Source organism: Anomalospiza imberbis, chromosome 2 (assembly GCF_031753505.1).
Source record: "Anomalospiza imberbis isolate Cuckoo-Finch-1a 21T00152 chromosome 2, ASM3175350v1, whole genome shotgun sequence".
Lineage (NCBI taxonomy): Eukaryota > Metazoa > Chordata > Aves > Passeriformes > Viduidae > Anomalospiza > Anomalospiza imberbis.
The window spans coordinates 35,550,362-35,576,333 of record NC_089682.1 but is presented as its reverse complement, the minus strand read 5'-3'; the positions used below and the strand labels follow the sequence as shown (position 1 = coordinate 35,576,333).

Genomic DNA, 25,972 nt, shown 5'->3' with positions numbered 1-25,972 from the left:
TTCTATGGATATTAGGCACCCCTTCCCCTCCTCACCCTCCACTTACTCCATTGCTATCAGATCTTCTGCATTGTCTTTTGCCATCCTCACTACCACTTCCAACAGGCAGTGCTTGCTAGCATCCTCACTGTGGGACTCACACAAGCTGTTTCTTCCTTTGGACAGACATCGGACTCAGAAGCATTCCCTCTGAAATACTGTTAAGTTCCAGATGACCTCTAGGAGTAAATAATCAAACTCAAGTATGCTGTCAATCAGAACCAACCTAAGTCTCTGGACACTTTTTTTCTTTCATATTTTTCCCTTTCCAAATTAGTGGAGAAGAAATGCTGACCTGCTGCACCGGCAGGTGACTGACACAGAGGATCTCAGTGCTCAGCTGGTCAGTTCTCCAGGCTGTTCAAGCCAATAATATGGAGAAAGTATTTTGTGTGAAAGTACAGACAGGAAGACCTTCTGCTGCCCAACTACCCCTTGGGAAATAGATAATTAGAAGAGGAGGAAGGGGAAAAAAGCCAAGATAGAAACAGCAGGTTTACTCTCCTATAGCCTATCCAGGCACCTGGTAGAAGGGAGGAGAGCACAAGGAACTGAGAATCCACACCTCATGGGTTTACAGCTTTCAACTCATCCTGAGCCTTGCAAACATGGAGACCACCAGCACTGTGCAGCTACTGTTCAGCCTCAGCAGGTCCAATGGGAACACAGAGGCACCAGGAAGCCACATTTCCACTGTCCTTGGGCTAATGCAGCAGCAGAGCAGGGTGCAATGTGCACCAACCCACAGCAGCTGACTGCAGGCTCTTCTCCTTACCTCTGTGTGTTGCCTGACGGGGAGTTCCTCACTTTGGGGTTACTGGAATGCATTGACAGAAATCCTGAGCTCACAGTCTCACACACACGCAGATGGGCTCTCGTCAAGTTCCTCTGGGGAGCGTGCCGCCAGAGGCAGCGTCGAAGGACTTTCTGCCACCCGCTTCTCTCAGTGCTGGCTGCCTGCTTGCCTTTTTTCTCTTTGCTCCTCGCTGCTTTTGCACTGGGCACTTCCCTCCTGCAGCTGCAGCATTCTCTAGATGCGTGCCTCCTGCTGCCCAGGGGAAGTCTCGCATCTCCAGGGCACACTGCAAACCACCCCACAAGGAGAGAAGAGAAAACCAATGAAGAACTTCCCAAGCAGATGTGTCTGGTGTGAAGCAATGCATGGCAATTCTTCCCCCATTCCCAAGAAGACAGAGGAGAAGAGCTTTCAGACAGATGTGAATTTCAGACCTCAGGCAGCCTTGGACGGCCATTCAGTTTACAGGCAGTGAGGCCATCTTCCCTTTGTCCAAAGCAAATCATTCTGGAGTCAACAAAACAGGGAAGCACCTTGTATCCAACCACTTAGATTCTGCATCCGTGCTCAACTTAAAGACACCTCACAGCAGTCAGTAGGAAGCCAAAAGTACAAATACCCAACATGACTTAGCTATCCAAAATTCCCCTGTGAATGGCCGTGATCTGATATTTCTTAAGAACACAAACTCTGCTTAAATCTTTTGTCTCTTTGGCCCAATATACCTAGATCAATGATGTGTGCTAAGGGTTAAACAAAGGGAAAAAAATAAAATAAAATGCCTTCCTGACCACCTGTAAGTTACTGCTCTGTGTGATTACTCTGAAAACATGAGGGGTTAGTCACTCACCATATCTATTAGAAAGGTCAAAAAAAGCACTGGAGTAGTACCCATCTAAATTTGCTCAGCAACACTACACATTATTGAGGTTTAAAAAAAAAAAAGCACAAGAAAAGCAGCTGCTTTTTCAGCTTCTTTCTAAGAAACAATATGCATGACGCAGGCAATAAGGCACATAAAGCTGTTTCTGGAGGTGGAAACTATTGAACATTACTGTTTACGTGCTTTGGGCTAAATTACTTTGGAACAAATTTCTGTCTTGTTTATGTTTCAACAAAATCTCTCCTGTTCATCTCACCTACTCAGATGCAAATCCACTTAATTTAGAATCTAACCAAGATTTATTGTTAATGTATTAAGCATTGCCAGCTAAATATTATTCAAATGTAAATATTCCCAATATTCCTTTTTAGGACCAAAGAAGTAGTTTCTTCCTATATATACCAAATGAAACAAAATAAATATTACTAGGATGGGAGTGTCTTGAATTTTATGAAGAAACTATGACTCAAGCTGCATTTCAAAACAAAAAATTGGCTTATGTGGTGATGACACCAGAGGATTAAAAGACATGGGCACTCTATGACCACCTCTGGCCAAGGAGAGTTATCAGCAACTTGTAGTATTGAGCACCACGGTTTTTCAGTTCCCCAAATCTGTACAGTTGTGAGGTGCTGTTACACATTTTAGTGACTTTGCACTGCTCTACTTTAATATGACAGTGATCCACACTGCTGTAGTCACGTGAAGTTCTGCATCCCTAGAAAAATTGTCCTTTACCACACATCTCCTTCATAAGCCAGAAGTCATCCTACTGCCTATTCTCACCTCCACTGTGCTGCACAAACCTATTAATGTGGGGAATGTTTCTGCAGCAAATGTCTCATTTTAAAGGCTTCTTATCAGTCATAGTCAGATGAACTCCAGTCTGAGCCACACACTCCAGAGGACCCACATGCCTCTCTGGGGCTATAAGTTGGCTATCCCACTGATTTTGGGAACAATGTTGGAGTTACCCTATCCCTGTTGCTCCTACTATCATGTTGCAATTACAGCTGGTACTACACAGATAGATTCAAGAGGAGAGAGAACCCCTTCACACATATCTAAATTGCATCATCTTTGCATGCAAATTTGGCTCCTATGTCTGTTTTGTTAAATAAAACTGTAACATTATCAACAGCACCCAACTCTGCTTTCCAAGAGATTGACACATCTGTAAAAGTCAGTGGGACTCTGAAATTTCTGCACCCTCACTTAAGGTGAAGGTGTGACTGAAAATATAGTGACTTCCAGCTTTAAAAAAATGAGAACAGGAGTAACAGCATAAAAGTGAGCAAAGCTTGATGCATACAGCAGGATGTAGATGCCTGCATGATGAACTTAAGTATTCTGGTTGTTTAATCCTCTGCTTTTCCATTTGGATATTTATACATTATATAACCTTTTATTACAAGATGAGAATTGTCTCAAGGGTCCCAGTCTTGCACAGTGCAATGAGAAAACATGAAGAATCACAATCACACTTGCTACACGGTATTCCTGACATCACCAAACTTTCAAGTACTTCATCCAGGGGTGGGAGGAGAATGCTGCAATTTTTTAACCTTACTTTTTTATTATTCTATACACACATCTTCCATATATTAAAAGTGATGCACTGTGCAAGGGAACTGTGTTTTCCAATCTCAGTTTAAATTTATTCTTACTAGAGAGAGCTATAAAGGATACATCAATATATTCACTGGAGGAACAACAGCAACTCAACTTTCTCAGCTTCTTATTTCTGCACACAGGGAATGTACCATCTTCTATAACGTGAAATGGAAAGTCTCATGATTTTTCTCAATGCACTTCTAACACATATATGCCTGGGAATCTAGGGTTCAGTAATGGAAAAGCTCTAGGGAAATGTATTTTTGCAGCTGGAGTCTGCCTGCCACAGCAAAGCCTGTATCATTGCTTTAAAATTAGAGGTAGGGTCAGTGACAGTGAATGGTCAAACCACTTTTCAAGACACTCTGGAAAGCTACATCCAAGGCTGTATTTTCAGGATGGCTTTAAGGTATGGCAGGCAAAGGTTGCAGAGAAATGGGATGGTTCAGCTGGCTACTCATTCTCACCACATCAGGGAAAGATCTTAATGGGAACAAATCCAAGGGGAACAACAGAAATTTCTATTCAGCTGGATTTTCACCTTGACCGCGTTGATCATGTAACCACATCACTATCATTACAAGCTCAGAAGAGGAGGTGAGAACAGGTGAAAATCCCACTTGCTTGCAGCCTACAATTTACATGGCTTTAAATTAATTCAAACTTTAACTGCAGAGACAAAACATATGGATCTGCATTTGTGGAGATATTATAAATCCTTGTTTTTCCAACAAGTAGCTTACCAAGACCCCTGGTGTCACGACACTGCAGTACTCATCATGGAGGCCATGAGTTGCAAACCACTTGTCTCACAAAAAACAGTCACCTGGAAAAAGGAGAGAAAAAGTTTCACCAACAAGAACTCACAGCCAAGATGTGCACCCCTTCCACGCATTCAACCACAGAAGCAGAGGAATCAAAAGTTGCTCTAAACCACCAAGGGGAAGCCTCTGCTCAGCCTGGAAAGATTTATCAGCACCCAAGAAGCCACCATCAGACTGGAAGACTCTGAAGATCCAGACTGCCCATGGAGGGGAAATAGGGCAGACCTGCTTTAGCACTCCCAAGTTTAGCCAGCTGGATTCCCATGAGCTCATCTGTGCTTATAGAAGCTGGCACAAAGCTTGGATATGTCACTTTCCCTTCTCTGCACCCATCTCTCTTCAAAGGCTCACCTTCCCCTCACAATGTGCCCAGCAACTCCTGCCAAACCTTCTGCTTCATATATGCAACCTCCTCCACAGTCAGACAATGTATAAACAGAAACATCAAGTATCAGGTAAAGCCAGGCAATCACATCTAGGGGAAAACCAGGTAGGTTTTACAAGGAAGAAGCACTATCTATTGCTCTGGCAGCTCCTACTTCACATCATTGCATACCCTATAGGAGGAAGGGAATCCAAAGCAAGTTTAAGTGCCTGACATTTCAGCAATACAAGGAAACACAGGCTCTGAAACCTGGCTTACTGGTAAATTTGAGGTTAGTAAAAAAACCAGCAGTGACCTGCCAGCTTCTCCCTCACCCACTGTGAAAACTGTAGAGGCTGCAAGACAGTATGAATCCAGATAACATTCACACTGTCAGGGCCAGTGTAGTCTTCTCAGAGCACTCTCAGCTATTTACACAGCATGGACAGCCTTGCAGTTAAAAGTACAATTGCATATTGAAATCACTACCAAATTTTTTCTGTGTAATCCCAATGCATTCTGCTGACCAGATCTCCTAACAGAAACACAGGAGCTGAAGGCTCAACTAGTTATGCATTGTGAAAGCCTGTGCATATTCTCTTCCCTCCAACATTCTCCAACTATTATCTATTGCAGCTTCACCTTAATAATGTAGCAATGTGCTGCCATGTAATCCACTTTACAAAACCAAACTACAAAGCTAGTCCTAAACAATGCAGCTACATTCTCCACCCAGTCCAGCCAAATCAAACAATGAAATCATCAATGTGATAGACCATCCTTATCTAGCCAAGTCACACCTGCAGACAGAAGCTGAAACACCTATAGCAACAAGCTGCTCCATCCAGTAAAACTCACCACAGCAGCACTATCATCTCTGAATCCAATTACCCAGTTATATCTCCTCTCCCCTTTCCCCCACCCCACCCAACGAAACAATACTGGCTAAGCCATGCCAGTGCCAATACTGACACACCTCTACCAGAGCAGGGACAGAAATCACCTTTTCCCTTGAAGAGGAAAGTGTGTGAACACCAGCACACATCAGGATGGAGAGAATCTATCACAAACACTGCTCGGAGCTCTATTCCTTGAAACATTCAATCCCAGCTTGGCAGAGAAGGACAGCCTTGCAGACCATAGCTGAGGACTGCAAGAGGGGCACTATCCATCTTTTAGGCTACCCAGTTACTGCACTGTAATTCCATTCATTCCCTAGTGTCCCATCTCTGCTGCTCACCTGCACGGTCTTAGCCCTGTCAGCACAAGGCAGTTTGCTTCACAGCGAATTTAAGAGCAAAAGGCTGAGAGCATGCACACAAAGCAGCTACCACAGAGTAACTAAAAAGATGCAAATGCACATCTTAGTTTACCTTTCAGTTAAATATTTTTACCACCCCTCTACTTCCACAAACCAGCCACCATATTACTGTACTGCAAACAGGAGGTTTAAAAAAATTCAAAATGGCTAATTCCTACTTTATGGCCTTAAGCTGAAGAAGCTCGATAGTGAAAAGTGGTCAGATACTTGGAGGTATACAGCATTATGGCTATTCCAGCAGGAACAGCTGTAGTTATCACTGATTCACTTCAGTCTTTTCTCCCTCTTTGAGGAAGAGAATGTGGAGAGATGAAATAAAGGCATACCAAGTAGATAAAAGTATCAGACTTGTGGCCTGACTGTGACATGAAGCATTAAAGGCAAGAAATCTTTCTCTGCATACAAGAAAGAACACACTGCTATTTTCCCCTTGGCCTTTCTGAGACTGTCAGTCTGTGCTGGACTGAGGGTGGTGAGAGCTCAAAATCAGCATGGAAAAAGAAAAAAGGCTGGAGACCTGCTGCTGCAGAAAACAAATGATAACTTTGAATGCAAGCTGAGCCTGCACCCTGAATTGTATCTGTGACAGTGGAGTGGGTAAGGAAGGAGAGAGAGTGGAATAAGAGATTTCTCAAGGAGGGAAGAAGAGAAGCTTTAGAAGGAACCAAGAATAGCAGCAGCAGGAGGTATATGAGCAACTGCTGATCCTGACAGCCACCAGGAAACAAACTTCTGCAAGTGCATCCACCAGTGGATTCCCTGTGTGACCTGAGAGGTGGGGCAAGGCAATGAATCAGCCAACGCGCTCCTTCAGCACATTTTTACTGGGAAGGGCACCTCCAATTTCTCCGACCCTCATTCAACCACATGAGAGGGAGAATAGCTGCACTGGCAAAAGGTGACTCCACTACACCCAAGAGCTACCACTGGTTTTCATCACGTGCTGCACTTACCAGTTTTGTTGAGCATTTACTTATTGTCCACACTTGCAGCTGAGCTGCACATTACTTTTTAATAAGCTGCTGGTTAATAAAGTACTTGATTACACACCTCATTGATAAGGAGAGTGACTGGCAAACAAGGAGGACACAAGAAGTGTTATTCAAAGCTTTTATTGAGCTGTGCAACTTCCTTAAGAACATGTAAAAGCAAATAGATAAAATGACATGAATATTCTACACCCCATACATCTCCCTATGACACTTGAGGATATATGGACACAAGACACTTCAATCCCTTGAAGCAGTCCTAATTTTTAGACAGGGCTCCCTGCCCTAATAAATACACTTTTAAATCTGTCTCTGCCTCCTAGCAAAAACCGTCCTACTCATCCTTTCCCAGGAATGGATAAAGCACATGCCTGTCACACTACTAGGACTGACCCCCATTATCATTCAAGTAGGTCTGTCAAAAATGCAACCTTACCTTCTGCACACCAGCTCTGTACTGGACCCAGGAAAGCAACTTCAACCAGTGTAAGCCTATCCAACACTATCCCTTCCAGCACTTGTGATACAGCTGAAAACAAACTCCAGATAAGATATGAACAATATTCAGGAGACAACTTTCCTGTTTCATCCCACAAGGTGTCCATGTGCTCACTGGCACAAAGGAGGCAGCGCTGACTGATGGCAAAGGCATAGTTAGACATATGCTTATTGAAATACATTTGTGCCCGTCTTCTGCCAGGTCCCTCTGCCCTTTTTCTTAAACAAGGGCAGAAAATACCTCAGGTACCTTCAGACACGTAACTTGGATACCTAAGGGTAGGTAGAGATAAGTTGTTCATCTAAGGTGATTAGATAGCAACTCACAGCCAGTCATCAGTTTCTAGATGGTCCTAACTTATCCTGAAACAGTATGGACTTTCCTATGTTTATGTCATAACATAAAAAATGATACACAAAGTTCTCACAGTCTCCCAGAAAATTCCATCTTACCACATCAGACAAATCACTGCTATTCCCAAGCCTGCACAGCATTATCTCACTGCTCACAGTTTTATACCAGAAATTACTCTCAATAAACAGAATAATCAAGAACTTGTAGCAAAGTAAGTTTAGGTGACATGAATGTGAGGGCTACACAATCTCTATCAGGCAGGATTGCAACCTCCACAGGGAAAGTACCTTCTCCCGCATATGTGGTATGTAAGCATCTCTGTTGAACTCTAAATAGTAGGTTATTGCCCGCAACTACCCCCAGCCCTGAAGCACAGAGAAAGGGGCTAACCAAAGATAGACTCACCTAAAATTAGCACCTTGAAGACCAACAGACACAGATAGGGAAAATCTATGCATGCAAGATTCTATGCCATTACATGGAGAGAAGCTCCCTTGAGTTGCTTCATTTAATGTAAGAATTTAGGACCACAGGATAAGCCTCCCAGAAACTCTAAGAATATTTCATGATGCCCATGCAAATGCAGTACAGTGTGGTCACACAATGCAGCTCTGCTGAGCCTACCTGAGTCTGCCCATCCACACCTCTCAAATAAGACAGTACAGACACCCTTCCTCCCATACTTCCCCCCACACCCTATCACCACACACATGGACCTTTCCCAAAGAACACATCTCTCCTTAAGTCCACTCAAAACAACAAAGGCCACAGAAAATCCAACCTTTTGCTCCACATCCTTAAAATGTGCAATGAAGACAATCACTGACAAAGCACAATACAAACTCAAAGGCTCGGAGAATTAAGTGTTTTGTGCGTTTCTCATGTCACCATCCCCTTTTCTGAGAAAATGGTATCTCTAGCAACTATTCTCTTCCTTCTGACAAGTACATGGATACCCAACAGTAGCCATGATAAAAAGGCTGTATAAGTAATCACTCTTTTTAGATACTTTTAAAAATCATTCTAAAACAGTCTTTTGCAACAGACATGTTGCCCGCTACTCTCACAAGCGAAACTTTCAAGAGTTGTGAATAACACTAACACTTCTTGTCAAACAGACAACTATATGTCCCTTAAACTTTATTTTTAATGTCTTTAACAACACTTCAGTGCATTATTAATCCCGTGGGGATGCACGGCTGTCCTAGACAGCTTCTGACTCTGTACTCTGTCCTTTCCTAAAGCAGTGGAGGAGACAGACACTTACGGACACCGGTGATCAAATTTAAGGTGTACACAGAGAAACACTGAGAGCTTTTCAATTTCCCATCTGCTATTATGTAAAAAACACTTGAACTACTTGGTTCACTTGGGACTGGAACAAGCTCTTGGCAGATTCTGACACAGTTCCAGAAACCAGTCTGGGGAAAAAGCCAAAAGAAAAATTCTTTAAAAAAAAACCTCAAAGCCTAAGCTACAGCTATCTGCTTCTGTACAGGAACATTATGAACACTTCCCCTCAGTGTTCCTGCCATTTCAGCTTCACCAGCAGCAGTGGCACTGGCAGGTGCGGGTCAACCGGGGCGTCGGGGACGCCGTCGCGCACCCTGTCACGACATCGTGCTGACCTCAGCTCAGCCCTGGTGCACTCCAGTGCAGCTGCCAACATCACTTCAGCTCCACCTCTGTTAGCAGTGCTGGGAGCAGCCTATGTACTTTACAAGTAGAGTTTGGAGCTCCCTACGTGGAGCGTCGCTTACCTGAGCAGCAGCCGGGCTGCCATGGAGTCCCAGCTATTGTAAACACTGATAAAGATCAAAAGCTCGAGCAATAAGGCATTTTTCAAGAAACATTTTAACAGTATTTCCCTAATATATGACAGGCTTCTGCATATTATCATGTTAGCAGTTAATAGCCTTAGCATCAGTCAGCATTGCATGCAGGAGTCCAGTGGGTAATGAGAGCTCTCTATGGTCTGCTTTCATAGCTTTGGCTGCTGTCAAAACTTCATTTACCTTTCAGGAGTTAGGAGAAGCCACAGGCAATCTCCTTCCCCTTACTTCTCTGGGTTTATTTTTTCAAAAATTTAAATTGGGACACCAGCATGAACAACCACAGGTAAAAGACACCTGTATCAAGCTTGCCAGCAGACCATTCTCTACAAGCTATTCTGCTGAAAGGGGCTGGGGGAAAATATGCTGAAATACTGGATGGGGAGACAGGAGGAGGAGACAGCAGTTTGTTCTTCTACAAGTATTAACACCACACTGCTTAAACAAAAGGCTTAGGAAAAACAAGTCACTAATCAGTTCAGCACAGAAAAAAACCCAAGTGCTTTTTCCTTCCCTTTCGGCATCCCTTCAACAGGCTTCCAGAATGAAAGATAAGAAGCAATTCTCAGGTGTAACTCCTTGGGCTGCAATCTTGTCAGTTTTCATAAGCTAAGTGGGGCTGGGATGGGTCAGTACAGGACAGAGCTCCTCTGAGAAAAACCCAGTGCTACAGCAAGCAGTAATTCCCCACCCTGCTGCAAGGGGACATGACACAGGACACCAGTCGGAATTGCTGGGGGCAAGTCATACACCTTCCTTCGTGCTAACCTTCACCTTTACAGCTCTCTGGTCTCTCTCCCACCAAACGAACCCTTTTCCAAGGCTCCCCTGAGCATCACTACCTTCCAGCAGTGCCTGCCAGACCCGTTTTCATTCAGGACTGTCACCACCAACCATCCCTCTGCTCTGCTCCTTTTACAGGAGCCCTCCTGCTGTTCTCAGGCACCTGGGGAGCTCAACACCACAAACCCAGCATTCCCACGGGAGCAGAGCTGAAGAGTTACTACATCCCCTGCAGCTTACTGCTGAGTAAAATGTGTGCCAGGGTGTGCTTGTCCCTGGTGCACTGAATCTCTCATTCCTTTGCTTTTGGACCCACATTAGGCATGTGAGAGGCAGCACGACCCTCAGTGACACAGCGCAGTGGTTCCATACTGGCTTCCCAGTTATTAAATGCAGGATCTTCCACACAGCAATGACTCTTCTCAGGAGTAAGGCACTTCAAAGAACTCCAGCAAGCAAAAACTGCATGTACACAGTACTCCACGATGCTACATGATTATATCAAAGCTGCTGGGATGAAAAACTGACATTTGATAAATAACACGAGGTCACCTCAAATATCTCAGAACACTGCATGTAAAAATGTTATTTTGACAAGAAATTAAGCAATTGTATAATCAGGTCTATTATCAAATCTACTGCTTTGACACGATCTTATAAAAGTATGAGGAGCATGCAATTCCAATTGCTGCAGGATCCTCCCTCACTCAACACAAGATGTAGGCATTTAATATTCCTCTAGTTAGCCACGCATGTACAGCACAGCCTAACGCACTTCAAAGTATTTACTGTGCTGTATAAACACAGCGCTATTTTCAAAGCCTCATAACTGTCAAATCAAAGCTGGCTTTCACTAAAGCAATCAGAAGCATTTCTGCTGGATGGTGGCTATTTGCCTGACAGTTTCAACCTTCTATCCCCCAACTACAAGAAGGTTAAATATTTTTTGTATATATGCAATATATATAAAATTATTATTTTCAAGAGGCAGAAGAAAGCGTTTTCTTGCTAACGAGCTGTCAAATCATTTTGACCTGAAGTTTTTTACTTTTTTTCTCATACATACATATAAAATGTGGTTGAAAACTTCCATTCCACCACCAGAAGTCCTGAAAAGAGTTTCTCCATACATAGGACTATCAACTGTCCATTGTACCAGCTGTTCCTGTTGAGGCTGTGGCTGCTCACCTCAACAGCTACAACTTGGTTTTATATTACACTGCAAATACATTTCTAATCAATCCTCAAACAAATCCAGATTGGTACATAGATAAAACATTGCCATTTCACAGGCAGTGGAACAGTGATAAAAGACACCTGAAGAAGTCAGTTTAGCAAAATGCAGAAAGCAGAGCTCTGAGCAACCTGAAAAAAGGTCTGCACTGCTTGATCTTACCCAGTGTTTTTATTAGTGAACCACTAAACCAAATTTTTGTTCAGGTCTTCACAACTCTGTACACAATGCAAAGGTGGCAAAGATAGCTTGACACAACATACAGAGGCAGACTCACAGACTTAAAGCAATTTGTAGAGCGTAAGTAACATGGTCGAGTAGATAAATCACAGGCACATTAAGAGCCAAGCTCTGTTCCCAAGTTCCCCACCAAATCCAAGCAACCCTGGGTTTAAAAGAGCCCATGGGCCCCAGCCACCCTGCTGATAAGGTAAAACAGATATCTGCACCCTTTGTTCAGAAGGCAGAGAGGACAACCACAGGCACACAGAGACCATCCACTGACAAGGTGGGTCAGTGATTTAAAGCTCTCTTGCTCTGCTACTAGGCAGACAGAGCCTCACCAGAAAGCCAAGGAGGAAAAACACAGAGACACTGCTTTCTTAAGAGGCCAAACAGCCATGAAAACAAGACACCCAGCTCAGAGTAATTGCCAGTGCTAGGAGCTGAACAGGCAGCTGTGTGGCTATCTGTGCCTGAACAACAACTGCTCTGAACTCAATGCAGAAAACAGCAAGCTCTCCCTCGATTCCATATGCAGCCTAATTATTGTGTATATCATCCACTCCTTATGCCATTGACTGTACCACTAAGGAGCACGTAAAACCAGCATTGTTTTCAAGACTACAGCACCCAATTTTCAGTGAAATCTCAGAGGACATTGCTCCATCTTTCTTTGTTGAAAGAAAGCATGTCAGTGGTAAAAGGCACTTTTTCCTTCCTTCAAAAGGATTTCATTGCTTCTGCCTAGGCTTTAAAAAACAAACAGGCCAAACACCTTACAGGTGCACTGTTCATCTCCCTTCCCTATTCCACAAGCATCTTCTTGGAGGCCAAACAAGGAAAACCCCACTTCTGCTTTTAAGTTTGTCTGAAAAAAAGGGGATCTCTCTAAAGAGATAACATTCATTCCTCACATATAGTTAACTGCAATTTCATAACAGTATTTAAAACAAATTCAATTACTGTTGTCAAAGTAGATCAAAACCAGAGTGCTCAGATTCAACTCTGCAAAAGAATAAGTAAGAACAACCCATAAAAGTAGGAATAAAGAAAATGCAAAAAGTTGCGAAGCAGTAGTTCACTTTATGATAGCCAGAATTTAGTAACTCAGACCAGATTTCAGGATGGTTCACCAGGATCCAACCAGAAGCCTATGGCACATCTCATACACTGGTTCTCAATTAAGTTTCCAGAGAGGAGTGTGAGAACCCTGCAGCAAATCCAGGCATAACAGGCTATTCTATTCCTCCCTTTCCCAATATAGAAGCACAACTGCTAGAGCAGAGTAAAAAAGAAGGTTTAGACCACAGGCTTAATACCTCTTCCAGAATTTCTACTGCCACTGATTACGAATATTCTTCATATTCTTAAAGACATCTGATGCTTTTTAACTCTTGTTGAATTCTTGCTCCTCAGCAAGATTCTCACAGCATGAGTTTCACTGCTTAATTGCAACCATACTAAATAGTCTATCGTCAATTTACAGTACATGTTCTGTATCATCAGAAAGTCTTGAGGCAGCAGAAACTCTTCGATAGCAAAGCCACCACACTCTTCTGTTGGCCCTGCTTAAAGCTTCTCAAAGAGGGCTTCTCTTTTGATACCTTGCATATACGTTCAGAGATGATTTTTGGCAAAAAGAACAAGGTAAGCTGGAGGAACTGTTCTCAAGCAAGGGAAGCTGTAACAAACAGGTGTAAAAAACATTTAGCAAGTTTAGCAGACTCTTAGGGATATAGTTAGACGAGCATTCCTTTTGGCAGCAATGCCAGCTCAGAGAACTGCTGGTACCAATATTTACTCCCACCCCTGCACCACACTGTCTGATGTGCCCGTGGCCAAACAGCAAACCAGTTTGGCAAACTGATGCAGGCTAAGTATCATCATTTCTTTGCCAGGCTACTTCTAATCCAGATCAGCTCCCTGATCCATTCCAGCATCCAGCTGCTCCAAAACAGCAGCACCGGCACACAAAGGAGGGTGGTGCAGAGTCAAAACAGATGAGCACCAAGGACTCCTCAAAACCCAGCTCTAGCACTGAAGGAAGTGCTCACAGGAATAGGAACAGAGGGCAGCTCGGTCTGCAGGTAAGGGTGCAGTCACAAAGCACACCCCTGCTTCTTCAAAAATATAAATCAAAAGGTAAGAATGGAACAATTCACTTGGATTCAGCACATTAAATGTCACCTATTGTTGCTAACCAGCGTTTATGAGCCTGCATGGTCTTAAAGGCAACCCTTCAGAAATTTCCCATCAGACTGATTTTTTTTTTTTTTTTTTGTTCAAGTTCTTCAAGATTATCTGGACTTCCTAATTATGAATAAAGTTCCTGTTCTTCTGGACTTGTATCGTCCCTACTACAAAGGAGGTCAAGCTCCAAAACAATTAAACTTTTAAAGCAGTAAAAAAAAAAAAAAAAAAAAAAACCAACAAAATAACAGACAAGTAAGGGTTCGTAGGGGAAAGCTCTTTTAAATTCAATATAATAGGCAGAGCAGTGCTTGAACAAAAATTCGGCAATGAAATCTCATTCCATTCAGAAATTGCTCTGAAAAACTGAGTTAACACCTTTATTTTGCCAGCAGAAAGACTAGAGGGACTCGAGCAGAGCATGTAAGCAGGAAATCCAAGCCCACAGCAAAACTTGCTGGGTTAAAGGACTTCATATCTATGTAAACAGACCAGAGACCTCAGGGAGGCACAGAGATTTCTGTGAAGTCCAAGGCCACACAAACGAGTTAGAAGGATTTTATGAAGGCTGCCTGCATTGCTGTGAAGAAATTCTGACAAACTTCTACAAAACAGAAGAGAAAAAGCCCTGCAAGGTAGCACAGCTCACATTTAAGATAGGAATTACTTTGAATACTCATTCGACTGTAATTGCTTCACAGGATAAAGCTGTTGTTGCTGTTTGGGATTGGGATTTTTCCTATTGAATTTATGAAAGACCAGCAAAATTCCTAAACCATAGGCAGAGTTTGTGAGGCAAGAGATTGACACAACATCTCAAGAACTCAGAGGAAAAAACAGCATCTAGGAAGAAACATGTAGAAATAGGTATGGGAAGTCAATGTGCTGCAGTGTAGCAAGCCTTTGAATAGCTGGGAAATATGGATCAAAGGTACTCCATTCTTATCCACATCAAACATATAAACTGCTCAGAAAAGCTCTAGTATATGAATATTTTAGCCCTGTGGCTTACAGTCGCCTCAGTTTCTATATTTGGATATTTGGTGACAAACGCAGTTTGGCTGTGGACTAACCCTAACTGAAAACAATCCAAGCACATGAACTGTAAAGATGAAATGTAAGATGGGGGGGGAAGGAGGGGGAAAGCACAGGGAAGAAAGAGTCCACACCCTTTGTATTCATAATATCCAGAAGAAATCTACAAAGTTTCTGGTTGTAGGACCAGGAACCTATTTATTTTCTTCCACATTAAACTTCAGGTCCTGCCTAGCTTAGAAGATTGTGTTGACCAATAAACAAATTGACTCATCGCAAAAGAGAAAACCAAAATACCTCCCCAAAACAAACAAGGGGGAAAAAAAACCTAGCGTACAAAAAGATGGTCACAACACTACTATCATAGTCCAGCTACTCCCCCACACCAGAGCAAATCACAATTTCTCCCAGAACATCTTTAGACATCTAGGAGCTAAATAATCTGTATTGGGAAAACTACACTGGGAAGTCATAAACACAACTTTTACCAAACACTGCAAAAACCAAGTGCACAGGCAAAAAATACATCTCCAAAATAATTTATCACGTTAACCTGACCAAAGATGAGCAGCTGAATGGGAGGGGGACTTACACAAAAACTTGTTTAGGATGGGGTTTTTTTTTTTTTGCTTGGTTTTGTTCACACTTATTTAACGTCAATGATTGATTAACATTTTGGATAAAGGAGGTCTTTGTTAGTGATTCAGCATCTCCACCCCTTCAATTAAGGTGTTAAGAGTTCACACAAGTGCAGTGAGACCCAAGATCCCCAGACCCCTCTCCACAATAAAACCCCGACCCAAAAAAAAACAGATTAAAAAAAAAAAAAAAAAAAACAAAACAAAAACGCACTTGCCCCACTGAGAAAATTCCAAAATCCCAAAACTAACATCGTTGCTAACTCCAAGTCAAAAAAAAGAAAGATGCCTTTCTTTTGTTGTTTGAGGAGAGGCCAGCAAGGGAGACAGCGAAAGAATATGAGCCCTTGAGCCATTTTTATGCACTGAGTAAGAAAAAAAGGACACATTCATTAAAAATAATCTCTTTGGAGATCACTGTTAAAAGAAGAAAAAATCCACACCGCGTAACAGAGCCATCATGCCAACTTGTCCAAAATGGCTATAAAACCTCAGGAAAACAACCCCTGCAGTTCAGGCAAGAAAGCAGATCCCTGTGCCATGGGATGCAGGACTGTGCACTCCTGCAAGCACAGCTCCTCTGCCGCGGGATGGACACAAAACGACTCTGTGTGTGTGCCCCGATCAACTTCCCGGCTCCACACCTGTAACACCCCACTTCAGCCAGAAACTGGCCATGACAGACCTCATAGAAAGCAGGAGAGAGGTAAACAAAAAGAAGTGGGAATACAGCTGTTTAAGTATGTTAATTCTTTCATTTGATTTCATATAATGCCTTGCCTAGTTTTCCATCAGTTGTTATTGTAATATCTCGAGCAATCACTGATCAAATACTCCAACAAAACAGAAAAAAAAAATCTGCATCACTTTTTTTCCTCATGCTTTTAAAGCTTGATACATTTAAGGATCCTTCAGAGCATCCAATGTCTGTGTGGGCTTTTCACAGAGAAACCAAGGACAAAATACTTTCAAGGAAAATAAAAATGTCACTGGAACCCCTAAAAACAGAGAGAGCTGTCTCCCCCGCTTCCTCCAAATGTGTTTTGACAGAAAAGCAACCAGTCACAAACAACGAGGCTTATGGAGACAAACTTGACTTGGCACAACCCTTTCTTCTCTGCCCAGACCAAGGAGAAGGTGTTACTTTACCAGGTAAGGGCTACAAGACTTGATGTCACTCTCCCAGAAATGAGGTTCGTGGTTATTTCCAGCCCAGCCTCAGAGTCCATGTTATGTCTGACATCTGAAGAATAAAAGCATCTTTCCTTTCACCTTGGTGGGCTTTGAATCACTCCACAACCAGTTCCCATCTGACACTTACTTCATTCTTTCTTTGCTACATGATAATTTTCTGGTTTCTCATGTAGTTTACTATTAAAGCACTAATTGTGTAATCATCCCACCTTAATATTTTACACCCAAATAGCAACCCACAATTGACTGTCACATCAGATTCTTCCCATCTGTCTCCTCATGCTTTGTCTACCCTCCCTGAGCAAAATCCACCTTCCACATCCCTAACACTCCACCTTCAGAGGCCTTTTTAGACCCACCACCTCCAGAGAACAGGGACAGGGGGCTGGACAACACAGAAATACAGGGTACTTTCTCATCCTAGAAGTGGAGCCTTGCTGCCTGCATGCATCCATCTGTCCCACCACTTCTCTAAGCATTTGGGGTCTCCACTATTCATTTTTTCTCCTCATCATCTAACCTTTTACCTCATGAAACTTCAGATTTAGCCTCTCATCCCCCTATGCAGCCAGCCAGAGCACAGACTCCCTCTCATGCATGCACACGCAGAGCCTCTCCTCTACCTAGTAGGAATACTTCCAAATAAACACATTTCCCCTGCCTTGACAGATACTGCTCTTCCCCTCAATCCCCATACACAAGATCCCCTCCCACACTTAGTATCCCACCTACTAGTTTGATACTACAGGCTTAGCTTCCCTGGATTCCTGTTCCCCTCATCTATCTACACTGCTTCCCAGCTCAGGAGCCCTAAAATTTCCCTCATGACCATGTGCACCACCTCCATCCTATTGAAAGCAACTCATATTCTGGCTCCCAGTGCTTCCCCAATCCCACTCCCGCATGTCTTTCCTACAATGACTCAAGTCCCAACTCCTCACATGCTTCCCTTCATGTACCACTCTCCCCAGCCAACCTCATACTCATTTCTTCACCCAGCTCTCGACATTTTTTCCTCTAGTCTCCCACAGTTCAGTACTTCCTGCACCACAGCCTCCCATCCCTTCCTCACGGCACGTCCCAGGTGATCCAATATCCCACACACCATTTCCCACCCTCTCACTGCATGTCTCACCGGGTATCCCATTCCCTACATCCCTACTGTGGATCCCTGTGCCCCAGCCTCTCACTTCAGCTCAACCAGAGAGTTCACACACACAGCTCCCGCCCCACTTTTACAGCAGCTTCTTTCTCCTAGGACAGTCTTCGCTCCCAGTCCAACAGCCCCTCCCATCCTGTGTCCCAGCCCCTCACTGAGATTGGAATCTCACCACCACCTCTCTAGTCCACCCAACACTGTCCTCTGCCACAGCACGGCCCGAAGGCACTTCCACACACCTCGGGGCAGCACAGATCACCCACCCCAGTGGTGCACCCCACAGCCCCCCACCCAGCAGAGCCCCGAGTACCCCACACACGCCTCCCCACGGCAGAGAGCCCCAGCGCATCCCCCGCACCACCGAGCATCCCACACATCCCTCCACCAAGCACAGCTCTTGGAGCATCCCATGCACCACACTGCGGCCCAGGACAGCCCACACATGCCTCCTCCCAGCACATCCCCTGTGGCATCCCATACATTCCTCTATATATCACAGCCCCCGGGGCATCCCCTGCACCAGGGCGCGAGTCACGGCATTCCATGTGCCGCTCCACACAGCACAACCTCCAGGGCTCCCAGTGCACCCCAAAGCACCCCACACATCCCAAGGAGCTCAGCTCCCTATGCCCCACACTTCCTTCCATGGAGCACAGCTCCTGGAGCATCCCCTGCTCCCAACACGTCCCCCCACGGAGCACATCCTCCAGGCATCCCCTGCTCCCCACGGAGCACAGCTTCCAGAATATCCCCATGCCCCACACCTCCCTCCATGGAGCACAGCTCCCGGAGCATCCCCTGCTCCCCACACATTCCATGGAGCACAGTTCCCAGAGCATCCCCTGCTCCCCACACATCCCTCAACGAAGCACAGTTCCCAGAGCATCCCCTGCTCCCCACACATCCCTCCATGGAACACAGCCCCCCCAGGCACCCCATGCAACCCCCGGGCTCCCCTCGCCGCCTCCTTTGGGGCACCCCCCGGGGCACCCCCACCTCCCGAACTTGGGGCGGGCGGTGCGGGGTGCCGGCGCCCGGTGCCCGCCCCGCACTCACCGCGCTCAGCCCGGGGCCGGCGGGGGCGGCGCGGCGGCTCCGTCCCCCTCCCGCACACACACACAGGCTCCATTGTCCGCCGGCGCCTCCCCCCCCCCCCCCCGCTCCCCGCGCACATGGTACCGCCCAGCGCAGCCCCTCGCGCCCGCTCCCCCCGCCCGCTCCCCCGCCCCCACCGCCTTTTCCCCACACCGGTTCTTTCCCCCCCCACCCCGCGCCCCCCTCCCGCCGCGTCCCGCAACCCGCGGAGAGGGGAATGGTACCGCCCGTCGCGCGCGCCCCGCCCCGGCAATGGTACCGTCCACTACTCACTCGGCCGGCGGCGGGACCGCCTCTCGCTCCCCGCGCAGCGCAGTGGTCTCGCCCGCCCCGCCCCGCCTCTCCTCTCCCCGGCCGGAGGGAGGGGACGGCGGCCCTTCCCCCTTAGCCGCACGGTGGTACCAGCCGGGCTCTTAAAGAGACAGGCTCCCCTCGCCCTCGCGGCCCCGCCCTTCATTAACATAGCCCGGCCCCCGCCCCGCGGCGGCCGCGCCCCCTTCTCCCCTTTTAAAGAGACCGCGCGCCCGGGGCTCTTCTTAAAGGGGCCGCCTCCCCCGCCACCCCCCTCCCTCCACCCCAAACTCCCCTGATGAGTCGGGAACCGATAGTCACCCTCATTCCCCCGGTTCCCCGGGCTGCGGGAAGGGCTCTCCCCGTGCTCCCGGGTGCCCGCCAGGTACCGCAGGGGAGGCGCCCCCGGTGGGGCCGGGGAGGGGCCCTGCCGCTCCCCCTGAGGCGGCGCGCGCGGGGGCCCGCCCTCACCCTGCCCCCCGCAACGGCGGCACCCCCTTAACGGAAACGGCGCGCGGGGCCCCTGAGGGATGCGGAATACGGGATACGGGATGGCGCCGCCCGGCCCCAGTCTGGTGCCTTGCCCGCCCTCCTCGGCACCGGCCTGCCCAGGCCCACCCCGGTGCCGTGGTATCCCCGCCTCAGCCTCGCTGCCCCCCCCACCTTCCCGCGAGGGGGAATCCACGCGCCCTGGGAACCCGAGGCGGCCCCCGGGAATCGCCGGCAGCCCGATGGCACGGCGGGGGGAGCCGCTGGACCATCGTGGAGCGGCCCGGCCCGCTGGCACGTGTCCCTTCCGCACGTTTCTGAAGAATGCGGGATGAGAGCGGAGGGAATTTGTGGAGAAGAAGAGCGTCCCTCCTCCCCGGGGGGTGAGCACCCCGACTGCCCACCCGCCGAGTGACCTGAGGGCTTTCTTCTGATGAGAGACAGCGTCGGGATAAGCAGAAGCCTGGAACTGAACAGGGAGGGACCAGGCAGTAATGGCAAACAGACACAACCTATCAACTCCTAAAAATGCTCAAGGGCCCCATCCTGGACAAATGCTCCGTGTTTGGGGGATTAGACACCAATGTAGTTTGGTTTCAAACTGGCAGTGAAGAGTTTTGAAAATTTTTAGCTATCCCCCGCCCTTTTCAGTCTGAGACTTACTCTGTGAAAAGACGGCTTTCAACATCCACTAATCCTTCTCCTTCACCTTCCACAAAATGTTCTTAAAATGGGCGATCTCGTGGCTATAAAGGAAGAGGTTTCCAAGCCACCGGTGGCACACAGATTCAGCCGAACAGAAAAAGTCAGCGGATCAGTTTTGCTTATCCGCACTGCCTGAATAACCTGTTTAGCCAATACAACATCAGGGAACAGAAATGCAGTGTCCTCCCTCCCCCTTTATCCTCAAACGACCCATTCTTTGTCCAACTCCCACTTTTAAGTAACTCAAGTCTTTGGAAGAAGACCCTTTTAGCGCAACATTCACGCTGGGCGTTGCTCTTGGCAGATAAAACCACCTCCTCTCTTTGCTCAGCCCTCAATCCCTTTTTCTCTTTTTGTCCCTCTCTTCTCCTCCCCTTGTCCTTGGCCACTCGCAAACACTGCTGAAGAACTCTTCACAGCTTCCTGAGCAGTGCAACAGTAGCTAATTATCACCTCTTACCCCAAATAGACACTCTTCCTTCTTAACAGTGGGGTTTCAGTCCCTTCTGGTTTGCAGACCCGAGATCCGAAGCATTTCCCGCTGGACAGACTTTCAGCCCACGGACACCTTTTCTAGACAAGTCCCTGGGGCTACAAGTTCCCAGGATCCACGACCCGAAGGTGGAAATCTGGTCTTTGACAAGTCCTTCCACCCACTGACGGCAGCCCCACCTGCATCTTTCCAGTGATCGCGGCCAGCACCTTCTACAGCTGAAGTGTCCGTGAAACTGGAACCACCACCTTTGCCGCCATCGGTTCCACATGCTCCTTTAAGTGATGCTTAAACTTCGCATTTTTACATTGATACGGGTCTCTTTTAATGCAACACCTGCAATTCCTCCTGTCCTTCATGCATCCTACCATGCTGGCCAGGCAGCCCAGCACGGTGCAAGGAAGAGAATGTACCTCACAGTGCTTCCGACAGAAGACCCAGTCCCACTCTCACCGACACCAGGAACCCACCGTGGTTTGCTTAAAAGGATGTTGTTTGCCCTGGGCAGTAGAGGCTGGGATTTTTCTAAGGAGCCTAAGGAAGCCAGGCACCCAACTTCCGTTTTCCAAAGGTACTTTTGAAAATCCTACCCTGTGCCTCAAACCCGACACATGCAACAGCAGTGATAAAATACAAGGAGTTAGCGAACTGCCTTTTTTGTTCTCCTCCCTCCTCCGACCCAGTACTTCGCTGTCTGGTCCCTTTAGGAGTTAGACCGGGGAAAACGAGCACAAAATGCTACTAGTTTGCAGATGCTGTGGTTCCTCCGACTCCCCTCCCATCCCCCCGACCCCATCCCCCCACATTTCAAACAGTTATAAATGACTGTGCAACTCTGCAGGCAGCGGTCTCAAATAACCACACCAAGCCTCTCCCCTTCAACGGCTTTAAGTCTCTTCCTTCCTCTCTTTGGGGCTCCAGAGAGCAGCGATCAAGGTGATTTGCTTCACTCGCAAGAGTTAAGTTGCAGCTTCACCCACCACCTTTGGGAATCAGCTACAGCAGTGAATTCCCAAGGCTGTCCTTGAAGGGTTTTATCATGGGAACTGACAACAACAGGCTCCAAAACGATCCTAACTGGTTGTAAGTCGGGATTTCAGGTAGCAGAGCCCCAGATGGTGGGACCGTCCCCATCAGCCTCGAGAACAGCCCCCTGTATTGGGGCCTTGCCCTCCCTTGGTGAAGCTCATAAAAGCTGCCCCAGAGAAACCAGCTGTCCCGACTTTTTAGAGCACTCCGGCAAATCCAAGAACATCTTGGAAGCATTACAGCTCTCACCACACTGTGTACGCTTTCCTCACAACTCCCTGTCTGCAGCGAGGGCAGGAGATCAGCCCGTCTATTCAAAAGCAGGGCCCTCTTCCATTAGAGCAAACCAAGCCTAAGGAAAGTTGCCACAGGAGCTCTGGTTCTTCAGAGCAGACAGATCAGACGAGATAGCCCAGCCAGCAAAATACATTTGCATGACACTTTCTGTACATGGTTCAGAGCATGGCACACCCCGATCACGGCTTTTATTCTCTTCAAGGGCCTGGCCCTGCAAACACTTAATTTTACATGTGTAAGTAGAGTCCCACTGAAGCACAATGGAGCTACTCATGCAAATAACATTGAGAGCATGTAGGGCTGTGGCTCTGTTTCACTGTTCCATCTGCAGCAGACCCAGTTTTAGAGGATCCTGCCATGCTCTCTCAGTTATTGCCGCTCACTTGTGCCAGTTAAACTATTTATGTAGCTACATGCATAGGTGAGCTGTTTAAATTATCCAACTTTTTTTTAAAAGCCCTACTAACAAGAACAAAACCTTAACACCAGACCAGCCCTGATGTAGATTTCATCCCCACAAGCAGCTGAACTGGCACAACTGGAGGAGGTGGAAACATCTGAGAAACAGGAACTTTTGAAGATGGGACTGAGGGAAGGTGAAATGGAGACATGGATCCTCAGCATGTCAAGGCTGGAGACATTAGCCTTTTCTGAAGTCACACCCTGCTCATGACCATCAACTCTCCGAAGTGGAGCCTTCTCCAACCACACACACAGTCATTCCACGGGAAACACTTCCACCTCAAACACAACAGTAGATTGTGCCTTTTCAATCCATAATGTTTAAAAAAACCGTGCCTCAAGGAAAGCTGTCAGCAGTAAGAAGAATCTGCCAACAGTCCCTACACCCAGGATCACGGATGGGCACTTCTCCTTGCAGGCAAAGTATGTACCATGTAGCCAGTACATTGCTGCTCCTGCAGTCATGGGATCCCTTGCTATTAGCTTCGACATGGCACACTTGGGCCAAGCAACGTGTTCCCTACAATTTTTTTTTTTTTTTTTTTTTTTTTGTTTATGGGCTAATTTATCTCTAGCAACTCTGTGCTGAAATTGCATCACATATTTCCTGTCTGCTGAAGCAAGATTTCCCTCTTTCAGTGTGATTATAACCTTCCAGCAGGGAAGCTCCACTAACTCCTTAAAAGCTCCACTCTCTAAAGTGATTCCCGACCCGAATTCGTGTACACCTGCACAAAGTGGGTGTAAAACACCATCACTGTTGGAAATTAAGAACACACACCATTAGGTGGATGTTTTGCTTTGTTTGTTTGCTTTAGGTTTGGCGGTTTTTTGCCCTCTTTTGTGCTCCCGTGTAAATGATCAGAGGAGCTGTGGGACAAGAGAGATCATTCTCTATGAAACCATTTTCTCACAAGCTTTCAGGTTTACACTGCTGCATGCTCTAATGAGCTTTCTCGAAAGGAAACAACCCATTTCTGTAAGGAATCCAGGTGATTATGGTTTGCATACCGCCGTGATCTCCCTGCATGGGCACAGGGGAGTTGCCTTCATGAATCTTGCTGCAGGATGAAGTCTAAAGCTGGACAGTGTGAAAGAAATGGGAAAGGACCACAGGGAGGGGTACTTTAACATCTATTGTTAACTTGGAAAAAAAACCTTCTTTCAGAAAATCTTTTATTTATTGTAAATCATTCCTAAAAGATTAGGAAATCAGGCCTGGGGGAGGGGGAGAGATTGTTTTGGCTTTCTTTCTTGTTCAGTTTCTTTTAGTATTAGACATTAACCCGAGTCTCCTCAGTTTTGCTGAGCCTCCATCCTGCAAACCACCAGAGAATATTTTTAACATACTTCGTGTGAACAGTCCCTCTGCATCCCATCGTGGGTGGGACTTCACAGCCTCCCAGAGGAGGGAAATGCCTCTCTACCCATACCAAGGTCAATATTCAGACACAGCCACACACATCCCCCCAAAACACACACATATGCAAACCCCCTCTGTCCCCAGTGCTGGTGAAAAAACTACCTGTAAGTCACCTACAGCAATGACTACTATCCAGCTGGCTGCACAGGGCATGAAGCTGAGCTGGGAACGAGACTGGCTGATGGATTTGACCAGCACTGGCTGCACATCACCCCAAGGCAACAGTGTGCAGATGAAGGCAAATTCACCTGGGCAAGAAAGGCCCTGCTCTCGCTTTCCTGTCTGCACTGAAAAGAGAGAAACAGTTGATGCCGTGTTTTCCTGTTCATGCGAACACCCAAACAATCTGAGCCTTAATCAGGTTTGGGCTGGAACATAGGACTGTGCCTGTGGTTAAAATATTCTTCTGGACATCCACAGAGACTTATAGTTGATGTGCCCCTATTGAAGACATTATCTCCCATCAAAAACTCTGATGTGATGAACAAATCCCATGTATTAAAAGATCCCAGTTGCAGGACGGTCTTGCCCTATTTAGAAAGACTTTTCTCAAGTCAATAAGCAGGTATGAGGCAAATATCATGCAGCCATAGAGATAAATGCTCAGCTCTATCTCCTATGATTAAAGAAAAACAGGTAGAAGAAAACGAGGGAGAGAACAGATACTGATTCAGAAGGGAAATCAGGTAAACAGAATCTGGGGAAGCATATGCTCCTGCAACACATGAAAAATATGAATTCATACCAAACAAAGGTGGGAAATTTTGGCACAGAGAAGACTTCAGAACCAATGACTGCACAGGAATACTGCTTCCACCACATGGTCTCCATGCTTTACAGGGAACTGCTAACACACACTGAGTGCTGTGGTGCTGCCAGAATTTGCCTTTGGAATTGCCTGACCCTTGAGCCTTTTAAGATTCTCAGCCATGACTTTACACTCCCTTTGTATGTGTATGGCCATCTTTGACATCAATGAGAACAGACATGGCAGCAGCTCACAAAATTGCCAAACTCACCTCCTACTTCCTTTCAGCCACCTGCTGAGCCTGGTACAAGCCACCAAGCCCCCTTACACAGCCACACAGCCACGTTCTCTGCGCTGCCTGCCCACAGCACTGGGGCATGCATGTGCACCTCTGTGGTGTAAAACCGAGCAAACAAAATTTCATTCCCAAAGCAACATTTCTGAGAAAGCCATGGCCAGATGAAGAAAGCACCCCTCATTAGAAGCATCCTTCTCACAGGATAAATAGGAGGCTAAGTCTGCCCTCAGACAGACAGAAGAAGTCATCTGTCGCCAACACATACAACAGCTCTCCTGAAATAACGGGCTTTTTGTGCCTTCCAGCACTGCTCCTCCAGCATCCAGCTGCTCAGGGTACCCGCCTGCTGCACAACAGGCCAGCAACATGGACAGATTCCACTCAGGCTGCCCTTATAGGCAGCACAGAGTTGTTTGAGGGTAAAATTTTGCTCATGTCTCTCCTTCAAGGCTACAAAAAAATAAAAACTTCAGCGTGAATTCCCCTCTAGACTGTGCACAAAGAAACCAAGCCCCCACTGTACTGCAGACTGGCCCATTAAAGCGAATGGTTAAATTCTTGCTATGAAAAAGTAGGCGTTGTTGTCTGTTTTGCAAGGCAGAAATCAATATTCCCGCCTCCTCTCCTTCTGCTATTTCACCTTGAGATACTCATGCTCAGTTAGATGAGATA

General features: G+C 46.4%; 1 protein-coding gene across 8 annotated transcripts in view; it reads right to left on the bottom strand.

The window, feature by feature from the left end:
• BCL9 (BCL9 transcription coactivator) overlaps positions 1-25,972 on the bottom strand; it is a 69,708-nt gene that overhangs the window by 22,502 nt on the left and 21,234 nt on the right. For 5 of the 8 annotated variants that reach the window (XM_068180558.1, XM_068180559.1, XM_068180552.1 and 2 more), the window contains exons 1-3: positions 19,027-19,168; positions 4,076-4,158; positions 815-1,121 (exon numbers count right to left, since the gene is read on the bottom strand). In XM_068180558.1, coding sequence (XP_068036659.1) covers positions 815-867 — 53 coding nt within the window. In that variant the 5' untranslated portion in view covers positions 868-1,121; positions 4,076-4,158; positions 19,027-19,168. The other 3 variants (XM_068180554.1, XM_068180555.1, XM_068180553.1) reach the window with 3 other exon arrangements.